This window comes from Mya arenaria, chromosome 10, assembly GCF_026914265.1.
Source record: "Mya arenaria isolate MELC-2E11 chromosome 10, ASM2691426v1".
NCBI classification, from domain to species: domain Eukaryota; kingdom Metazoa; phylum Mollusca; class Bivalvia; order Myida; family Myidae; genus Mya; species Mya arenaria.
Window position 1 is genome coordinate 35,601,406 of NC_069131.1, and position 11,407 is coordinate 35,612,812.

Genomic DNA, 11,407 nt, shown 5'->3' on the forward strand with positions numbered 1-11,407 from the left:
GAGTTCACGGCTGAATCCACAAAATTCTGACAGTTTTTAAAAAGAATCAGCCAAAGTTGCAGTATGCGTACTTGACTTTATAATCCTAAAAATGTTTATATTCCAGTACTAAATAAAGCACCTCAGAATGTCTATTATTCATTTATACTTCATATAATTAATTTTTATCCCTTTTTTGCTATTTGAATGAGAGTATACATATATATGTAAATTGTGTACTTGTGTTTAACGTAATTAAAGTGTTTAATTACGGAATGAATTGCGGGCTTGATGTCATTATCGGGGTATGAATGCAATTGGGCTGGTCAAAGTGTGTGGAGTCCGAAGGACTCCACGCGTACTTTGACCAGCCCAATTGCGAAACATTTATGGCAACATTACATTTAAAATTTAATAAATTAACACTTTCTAAAATGTTGATTTATATTTTACGGGACCTGCTGACACAATACAAACAATAACAAGAATAATAGTTTTCATGTATATTGTTATGCGATGACTTGCGATCCGAACATATCCGAAGATGTTGCGTTCATCGATTGATAAACGCAATTGCCGAAAGGCAGTTCATTTAAGGAATGGAAGTTGAGGTGTAAATATTTATTCATTAATGCTTTATATTACTTGTTGTTTATCGTTGTTGATGATATTTGAATAATAGTGACTAAGTATATATACATGTGTGAATTAGGTAAACCTGTATGCCATATGTTTTGTTTTAGAAGGCCATATAGAAAATATGTTTTATAGTTGACGCTGTAATTATGTCGATACACGTAGGCCCGGTTGTTCAAGACTCTAAACGACTCCTCTGATGTTGGTCTGGACCAACGTTAGCATTGACGTTAAAAAAGTTGTTGACGTTAAAAATGGCCGCAATAATAGGAGCAATTGTCAATAATCGCAGAAAAAAAAGGATTTATAGAAATGTTACCATCAACATGGACATTGATGAAATAGAAATGGGTAGGCGGTACAGATTTGGACCAAATGGTATTAAACTTGTTACTCAACTGATTGGAAATGAGCTGGAGCGGAATACCAGTCGCTCAAGAGCCCTCACAGTTCGGGACCAAGTTTTGCTTGCCCTCAGATATGCGTCTGGCTCAATTATGCAGCTATATATTTCAAAAGTATTTAAGAGTTATCGTTATTTTATCAAGTTATTTGAAATATCACTTACTTGTCTTCAGTCTTGTTTATTTGATATACTTGTTTAACTCTTTAAGGTAGTTGGTGTGTTACCTTCTTTAAATAAAGATTTTATTATTATTATTGTTATTATTATTATTATTATTATTATTATTATTATTATTATTATTTTTATTATTATTATTATTATCAAATGACCCAAATATATTGGCTGACAGCCAATTCAAGATGGCGTCGTCATAGATCGTGAACTATTGAAAAAGTAAATAAACAATCTTCTCTACATGAACACGTGGATATTCACGTCTGATTTTCTGTGTCTTTACCCAAGTTTATCAGGTTTGTGAGCAATGAAATCTGAATAAAATAAATGTAGAAAGCTTTGTGTAGCATTTGTAATAACTTTTATCCCTGTGGAACGATTGCTCACTCGGCGGTGGCAATATTCAGACAAGGCTGGCGCGCCTGGAATTTCGGGGCGTTGCTAGTTTCTTGTGTGATTTGCCATTGACCGATAACAACAACAATACATATTATACAAAGAATTAAGGTAAGTGCATATTTTTCTAACACAACCGTTCATATGCTGGTGCATATCAATACTTTCAACGCGCAATTTAAACATCGCTTAATCGACTGTATGACACGATACCGTTAATTCATCTTCAAGATGCGATCTCTATAAACATGTTAAATCCTTACTAAATCCGGAAAAATATCTTTCCATAAACTTGTCACATAAATTTGTCCGTGCGCTCGCGCGATTTAGGTGTTCAAGTCACCGGTTAAATATCAAAGTTGGCCGACATCTTAACATAGACAGAAATGACAGAATATGTGCGTCCTGCTTAATCAACGAGAACAGGCTTTTATTAGAAGATGAATTTCATGTGTTTTTCATATGCCCAAGGTTCTCTACTGTAAGAAATAAGTTTTTATTTAGCTGGTACACGGGTCGATCTGACCTACATGTCTTTTACAGACTCCTAACGTCAGATAATAGTTTTGTTATTCGACAAGTGGCAATATTTATTTTTTACTTGTTAATAATGGCAGATTGAAATTTGTAAACAATTTGTATTAAGCAATGACACCACTGTAGTGTAATTAATGATGTATATATTAAAGTATGTATTTTGGGCCGGAGGCCTTAATGTACTGAATAAAGTTGAGTTGAGTTGAGTTGAATAAATATACACTGTAACAACGCATTATATATAATTTGATTCGTGCCGGATAAAGAGATATACATCTGGTTTTAATTTATATTCATATCATGTTGAGTGCTTGAGGATTTTTTTCACGTTATCATTTATGGTCGAATCTTGACGAAATAATCGTGGATGCTTGATTCGATCTTTTTCAAAGGTAAGATTAATTTTATTTTGAACTCAGGGATCGAAATTTGCATCTAAGAATCCCTAATCCACCAGAAGCTCTTTGTGAATCGGAACTCCTTGGGCATTTTCCCTCGATAATAACCTCGGGTGAATATGAACGGTTTACAATGTCATGATTCCTTACATTTAACTACGCTGCAAGAAGATCGCGTAGTAATTTCAATAAAGCAGAATCAACCTTCTGACTTTACTCATGGGAAGCGTATTTATTAATGCAATAAGTCTCTTCACTGCCAATTGATCTTATCGTAGTAATACAAAATACACATTAAACACTACACTTAGATTATGCTATTATTTAAATATTAAGAACTATACATCTAGTACCAGCATGCTTCCGTTGTTGTTTTCGATAGAAAATGGCAAAGGTGTTCCGAATGGCGCCTTTTGATACACTTCACCTCGTTGTTTTAGACCGGTAAAGGATTATTTGTGCATTTTCCGTGGTGGCAATTACAATCATTAATTGGTAATACATCTCTCAAAGAAATATACTTTTAATAAAGAAAGAAACCCGATACTGCGGCTGAACATAATTCGATTCATAAGATATCAAATTCAGGTAAAAACGTTTGAACAATTTTGAAATCAAATAAATAGGTTGTCCGTTTACCGCAGTGGTTAGCGCACTTGCTTCTCGCCAAGGCTACCCGGGTTTGATTCACGGCCTGGGCATACATGACTTTGGTTAGTGGTCACAAAGTCGGACAAGTGGGTTTTCTCCGGGTACTCCGGTCTCCCCTGCACCACAAGACCATATTCACGCGCAATATCGTGCCAACGAGAGGGACATAGTATAAGTTATCATAACTCACTTCACCACTGTGGGGGAATGGACACCAGATATAGCTCAAAAAGTGATAAATCGATAAGCGTTTGATTTTGACACATGGAACGTTTTCTATCATTTTTTGTATTTCATGGTTATATATTTATCAAAATCAAAGAGTTTCGAATAACTTGATCCTGTGCAATATACGAATATGATGAAAATGTGTCTGCTCTTTTGTATAATAGCCCAATTCTCGCCGAAAGTTGCATGATCGCTAAAAAATGTTCATTTATGTGGTACGATTTCAAACATAAATCAACAAATTGAAAATCAGAATAAAAACTGAATCGAGCGATTTCATTGTAATAACACTATCTAGTAATGTGTAAGATATCAATACGATATGTTTTGTTGTTACGGAGATATTCATACCTTTTGATGCCCTGGCGGTGTACTGGGGATAGATGAAGCAAATAAATAACTGCACAGGGGATAGCTATTACGTGGACTGAGGATAGTAACGATGTATTTAGAATAAAGAGACTGTGCTAATGGTCACGGCCATTTACCTATACGCGAGCTCGAAGGAAATTGTTTGATGTTGTCAATATCCAGGGATGAGAGCAAATAAATGCTGCTGTTTTTGTATCTGTATGCACTTAAAACTGTTTCATTCATACAGATTAGTTAACCATGATGTGTTTTTCACAAGCATCAACGTTCGAGTCGCAAATATCTAAATATTTGAAATACGCCGGTAATCTGATTTATTGAGGAACACAAAACATAAGGCCGTAGAATTTATGTGGTGTTTGTTATTCATATATATAGTATTGCTTTGTAAATCAAGTAGGTATGTTTTTGCACACATAAAGCCATCAGTAGAGTATGAGATATTGTGATCAAATTTGGAACACGGGAAGCTTTTTTTCTAAGCTTGGGTCGATGTTGCTATTACTTAGAACAGAATAATGGTCTCTGCTCGTTCACTTCAGTGAGAAAGTATGTATTGTGACCAACCCTGATAATTAAGCAGATTGCATACATATGTTCATTTAGGAGAGCATGGATTAAACTCATTGTTTACTTAAGTTGTTCAATAATTTTTTATCGAATTGTACTCGCACTTTTTGCAGATTATTTGAAAGTTGGAAATAGACATACATGTTTATTATATATTAACAGTGTTATCATCAATTTTGTCCCATTTTACATGTTTTCACCAGGACACATTTCTCAACTTTGAAACTATCCTCAGTACATAATACGGGTATCTCCAGTACAGTACTGTGAACATTTCTAAGGGCATATCTTTAACAGTTACATTGCCAGTTCTTACAATCAAAATAGTTGAGCTTATGCTTGTGAAATCCTTCGATTAAGATTTTTTATTTATTCGATATATTTCCTAAAAATAACAATACTTGTCGAAATTCTGTAAGTTTTGAGGTGATCATCTCAGTTTTGAAGAAACATTTTTCGAGGTCTGCTAAATTGTAAGAACTTTAAAGTACACCATAGGCCAAATTTAGCATTCGGCTATTAGTCCAAACATTTGTTTCATTTGTCGATACGGTAGATATGCCCTTACACAGCAAGATCTTACCTCTGGTAAAGAAAAACAACTTCATAATTGTATGTTTACTTATCACTTTTTGAGCTAAATCCGGTGTCCGTTCCCATACAGTGTTCACACTCGTTGTAAAATATATAATGTTTAAACTAAATCAAACATCAACAAACGGAGCAAACACAACACTCAAAACAAATGAAAAGTTACTACATGGAGCCACAGTTGCTTTATTACCATATAAATATTACATTTAGGAATTTATGCCAACGCTCATCTTCTGCCAATTGGAAATCGGGAACAGATGCACACTCCATCGTAACAGTGCCTGTCGCTGTCCGGACATTGGAGATTCGGAGCTAGGTTTCCAAAGCACAAAGTTCGGTTGCCACCACAACCTACAATAAATCAGATTTCTACAAGCAAAATACGCCAAAAAGAAATACTTTAAATAGAGTACCTATCATAAGTCTCCAAAAAGTATTTAAGTCCAATTAATTGTGAAAAATGACGCCGTTGGATATGTCTAGTTGACACTATGACGGACCGCCAATCCAGCGACCGATGGCGGCTTATTTAGTTGAACATATTTATGCACCAGTCAATTGTAACCACACACCCTCCCCCCTAGGTCCGGGGGTATACCGGCAAAATGAGCCATGTTTTTGAAATTCCAGGTGGCCTTTCTCAAGGTATTCTTATGTGCGGGAGCATTTGGCGGGGATTTAACCAGCAGTTGGTTTGGCAGGACCGCCATTCCCCGGACCTGGGGGGGGGGGGGGCGTGGTTACAATTGACTAGTGCATTAATTCAACATAAATATCATCTAATGTAACACTGTTAAGCATTATATACATGATAAATTGCATCGAATTAAAACGAAAACAGAGCTTAAAGTGATTCTCTCCAACGGCTAATTTAAAAATAAATTTGTCAAACGAAACATATTAAAAAAACAATTGATAAACTGTTAAAAAATAAACAAACCAAAGATATAATTTATTTTCTTAAAATGATAATATGGTTTATAAACACTGTGGAAAGTACTGATTCAACTTTCTGTTCTTCTGATTACGGCCTAATAAAAATGGAGCGTGCGTAAGTCGGATATCGACCTCGTACATCTGTCATTTTGCATATAAAGCAAAGACGTACAGTCGAACCCCGTTCGCTCGAACTCGCTTGGTTCGAACTCCTCGTTGGCTCGAACTTGATATAAAAGAACCGATTTCTTCAAACTGAATGTAAGCATTCCCGCTTGGCTCGAATGTTGCGAGGCTCGAGATATTTCGCCGGTCCCTGTGAATTCGAGCCAACGGGGTTCGACTGTATATATTATGCAACGATTACGAACTGTCTTAAGTCTAAGCCCGAACATAAATGGCAAGTTTTTGAAAATCCTATAATGCATTGTCAACATAATGCGCAGAAAAATATTAATTCAAACTTTGACCTCTAAGCGTGATCTTGACCTTTGAGTCACAGACGTGGAGCTGAGTCACAGACGTGGAGCTGAGTCACAGACGTGGAGCTTGTGAGCAACTCGCCACCACATCAGGGTGTACCGTATTGACCTTTTTTAACGATAATCTTTTTAAAACCGCCAAGATAACCAAGGAAAGGTGAACATTTTGAACTTTTGGCAAACGTTTACAAAATAAAGACTGTACAGTGCTCTAATAGCTAATTCATAAGAAAAAAAATAAAAAAATAATTTGTTGTTTTCGTATTTGCCTAGTTATTTGTCCCTTCGGGCTCAGGCAAATACAGCTTAGCTCGGACAAATAATTGGGCACATATGAAATTAACAACATTATGATATAACATGTCACGTAATTTCTGTATTTATAATTACACATGTGTTATATAACATCATCATTCCGTATGTTTGTAAACTATTAAATAGAAAATTGGTAATATTCCAGCAAGTCACTATTTCATATTTTTTATGATAATTATCAAAGTAGTTAGTTTTCTTTCTAATTCATAACAGGAACGTGCGTCAAATTCTATATTTAAACAGGAAATGATGTCATTTACTAATTACAGACTGATTTAGTGCATTTCATGTATTATAACATTGTTGTTTTAGTGTATGTGTTGAATAAAATTTGAAAAATAAAATAAATTTAAAAAAATAAAAAAATATTCCGTTATCTAACAGGGTGTGTTGCACCAGTCAATTGTAACCACGCCCCCCCCCCCCAAAGTCCGGGGGTATACCGGGGATAGCCGGGGAAATGGGCCGTGATTTAACCTTTCATGTGGCCTGCAGTGCCGGGTGAATGCGGTGGTTTTGTCTTTGCGCAAAATATAGCGGAAAATGGGCCTTACCTAGAGTCCCTGCGGTGCGGGGTCATTTGGCGGGGATTTTTACCATCAGTTCGTCCCCGCAGGGCGGGCATTTTACCCGGGGTTGGCTGGAACAAAAGTCAAAGTCCCCGCTATTCCCGGGGGGGGGGGGGGGGGTTACAATTGACTGGTGCATAACTGGACACTGCTTTGTCAGCTTCTGATATCTGGCTCAACATCAACGTAGGTGTAACTGGGAGATCTGTTCTTGTTATTTTGTAAAGCATGTGAAACAAATAATGTGACACTCCTCGTCATTCTATAATTTTTACACCTCAACTTCCATTCCTTAAATGAACTGTTTTTCGGAAATTGCGAATATTTTCCGATGAACGTAACATCTTCGGATATGTTTCGATCGCGAATCATCGCATAACAAAATACATGAAAATTGAAAAATGTTTATTTTTTATTTATTTATCTTTTCGCGCGTTATAGTGACGTAATTCGATAAACTGTTTCCGGTTACGGTCGGTTCGCTCTATTTATAGATTGGGTGGAAAAGAATTGCTGTAAGGTTTTTAAAATGAAATGAAGCATTTTTTAAACAATTCTTGAATGAAATAATGAACTATTGGCGTAAATATAAGTAATGAATTGCGGGATTGATGTCCTTATCGGAAAGATGTACGCAGTTGGGCTGGTTAAAGAAAGCATGTCGAAATCCACACACCAGCCACACAACCAGCCCAACTGCGTTCATATCCCGATAATGACATCAAACCCGCAATTCATTGCTGAAATGAACAAATCTATTCAATTCGTCGAAATTATATGTGAGTAAGCTCGCTTACTAACAGATGAATCTCACGTTTTATTGCGCTCTTGTAAGTACGCTGATATATATAAGATATGTCAGCGTACATACAAGAGCGCAATAAAACGTGTTACCCCCCCCCCCCCCCGACCCCCACCCCCTTCGCAACCGTATTCAGTGTATTTTTAAAAGTCAACACTTAAAAAAAACAACACCTTACTTGTATCTCCTCCACCTGAGCACGTGCAGAACCCTCCATTAGTGGTGACTCCACCTTCATCCGGATGCTGGCAAATCAAGGTGGATCCAGACAGGCAAGATGTTGCCATACAGTCACTATTTACCGTGCATACTTCGGCAAGGACTGAATTAAATAAAAATGAGGATGCCGTACAGTCACTATTTACCGTGCATACTTCGGCAAGGACTGAATTAAATAAAAATGAGGATGCCGTACAGTCACTATTTTTTTCGGCAAGGACTGAAATGAATAAAATGAGGTTGCAATACAGTCAATATTTACCGTGAATTCTTCGTAAGCGTTCTTCGTTTAATCGTATCTAGAGTTCTTAGTTGTGGTGCGGGAAGACATAGGTTCGATTCCCGGTTTGGCGCCACTTTGAGTTGTGGTTTTAGGAGACATGGGTTCGAAATCCGGTCCGGCAGCACTATTATATGAGTTGTGGTGCGAATAGACATGGTTTCGAATTCCGGTCCGGCACCACTATTATATGAGTTGTGGCGAGAGGAGACATGAGTTCAAATTCCGGTCGGTCATCACTATTATATGAGTTGTGGTGCGAGGACATATGGGTTAGAATTTCGGTCCGGCACCACTATTATATGAGTTGTGGCGCGAGGAGACATGGTTTCGAATTCCGGGCCGGCACCACTATTATATGAGTTGTGATGCGAGGAGACATGGGTTAGAATTTTGGTCCGGCACCACTATTATATGAGTTGTGGTACGAGGAGACATGGTTTCGAATTCCGGTCCGTCACCACTATTATATGAGTTGTGGCGCGAGGAGACATGGGTTAGAATTTCGGTCCGGCACCACTATTATATGAGTTGTGGTGCGAGGAGACATGGGTTTGAATTCCGGGCCGGCACCACTATTATATGAGTTGTGGTGCGAGGAGACATGGTTTCGAATTCCGGTCCGGCACCACTATTATATGAGTTGTTTTGCGAGGAGACATGGTTTCGAATTCCGGTCCGGCACCACTATTATATGAGTTGTGATGCGAGGAGACATGGTTTCGAATTCCGGGCCGGCACCACTATTATATGAGTTGTGATGCGAGGAGACATGGGTTCAAATTCCGGTCCGGCACCACTATAATATGAGTTGTGGCGCGAGGAGACATGGGTTAGAATTTCGGTCCGGCACCACTATTATATGAGTTGTGATGCGAGGAGACATGGGTTCGAATTCCGGTCCGGCACCACTATTATATGAGTTGTGGTGCGAGGAGACATGGGTTTGAATTTCTGGCCGGCACCACTATTATATGAGTTGTGGTTTTAGGAGACATGGGTCAAAGTTCCGGTCCGGCACCACTATTATATGAGTTGTGATGCGAGGAGACATGGGTTCGAATTCCGGTCCGGCACCACTATTATATGAGTTGTGGCGCGAGGAGACATGGGTTTCGAATTCCGGTCCGACACCACTATTATATGAGTTGTGGTGCGAGGAGACATGGTTTCGAATTCCGGGCAGGCACCACTATTATATGAGTTGTGGCGCGAGGAGTCATGGTTTCGAATTCCTGGCCGGCACCACTATTATATGAGTTGTGGCGCGAGGAGACATGGTTTCGAATTCCGGTCCGGCACCACTATTATATGAGTTGTGGTTTTAGTAGACATGGGTTAGAATTCCGGTCCGGCACCACTATTATATGAGTTGTGGTGCGAGGAGACATGGGTTCGAATTCCGGTCCGGCACCACTATTATATGAGTTGTGGCGCGAGGAGACATGGTTTCGAATTCCGGTCCGGCACCACTATTATATGAGTTGTGGCGCGAGGAGACATGGTTTCGAATTCCGGGCAGGCACCACTATTATATGAGTTGTGGCGCGTGGAGATATGGGTTCGAATTCCGGTCCGGCACCATTATTATATGAGTTGTGGTGCGAGAAGATATGGGTTCAAATTTCGATCCGGCACCACTATTATATGAGTTGTGGTTTTAGGAGACATGGGTTAGAATTCCGGTCCGACACCACTATTATAATTTTATGAGTTGTGGCGCGAGGAGACATGGGTTCGAATTCCTGTTTCGACGCCACTATAATAATGTATTATCTGAAACTTAAGCTTTTGCTTTGACATTCGGCATCAGGTATCAAAGATTACAGCAATATTAATGCAAACCCAAAACGTCTGACTCCCGCCCATGCACGGTTAAAGTTGTTAAAGAAGTCAAAATCCGTTGGCTCAATATCCTAAGGACCGGCCAAAATACTTCGGGATCAACAACAACAACACCAACATCAGCAGCAAAATAAAACAGCAACATAATTTAACATTAACATATATTTTCTTTTCTACTTAATATTTCACAAACCTGCCACGAGGACACAGGCGAACACAGCGAATGTAAGAAATGTCAGAGAAACGTTAGCCATTATGCCCGCAGAAAACCTAGATCCGAACTGACACCGCTTCCCACGAGGCCAGACTTTTTCTGTAATGGTGATAATGACTTGGGTCAAAACAAGCCGTATTTGGTAACTGTCTCCATTTCTGAAGTGTGGCACTGATTATATATAAGTACTGATAGAAAGGTCATATATACTAATACAACAGCTACTAAGGTGTAAAATAAAATGTCAAAATTTACCACTCCCGAACCCGACCGAAAACAAATGATCGACTTAATTCAAATGTATTTACTTAAAGTGTGAAAATGTCGGGTCACTTACTTAACCCGTAACGTATATAAGTATATAAAGTCAATACAACAAATATACAACTTGTTTACGTTGATCAAGATGCAAACACTATTTGGTATTGTTTCATTCATTTGCCGGAATCGGAAAAAAGACGCCATTTTGGAACGATATAAAGTTATTTATTTTACAACGATTGTGAAACGAGTTATTACAACATTATATTAATCACCCGATGGTTCAAGGTAAGTTCGAGGATACCCACCCCAAAGATTTCTTACTAAATTAGAAGCAACATAGTGCGATTTTGGAGCATTCCTAGATAAAAACACAAAGCACAATTACATTCATTTGATATGCACACAAACTTAAATATATAAACAATGTTTACAATAAAATCAAGCAATACACCCAGCACATAGTTTTTAAATAAACACCAGACTTGCTTTTGTTATAATAACGTTACATACAACTTTTGAGTTGAAATTAGATTTTACTGT

General features: G+C 38.1%; 1 protein-coding gene across 1 annotated transcript; it reads right to left on the reverse strand.

The window, feature by feature from the left end:
- Positions 1-5,155: 5,155 nt before the first annotated feature.
- On the reverse strand, positions 5,156-10,690 carry LOC128205123 (uncharacterized). The gene is made up of 3 exons (XM_052906559.1): positions 10,583-10,690; positions 8,224-8,367; positions 5,156-5,292 (listed from the first exon to the last, which is right to left on the reverse strand). The coding sequence occupies exons 1-3, from the start codon at positions 10,641-10,643 to the stop codon at positions 5,168-5,170; spliced, it is 330 nt and encodes a 109-aa protein (XP_052762519.1). The 5' UTR covers positions 10,644-10,690; the 3' UTR covers positions 5,156-5,167.
- Positions 10,691-11,407: the final 717 nt, after the last annotated feature.

Coding starts and splice junctions, on each gene's coding strand:
- LOC128205123 (XM_052906559.1), bottom strand. CDS start 10,643: ATGGCTAACGTTTCTCTGACATTTCTTACATTCGCTGTGTTCGCCTGT. Junction 8,368..10,582: donor CGCCTGTGTCCTCGTGGCAG/GTTTGTGAAATA, acceptor TATTTAATTCAG/TCCTTGCCGAAGTATGCACG. Junction 5,293..8,223: donor CTCAGGTGGAGGAGATACAA/GTAAGGTGTTGT, acceptor GATTTATTGTAG/GTTGTGGTGGCAACCGAACT.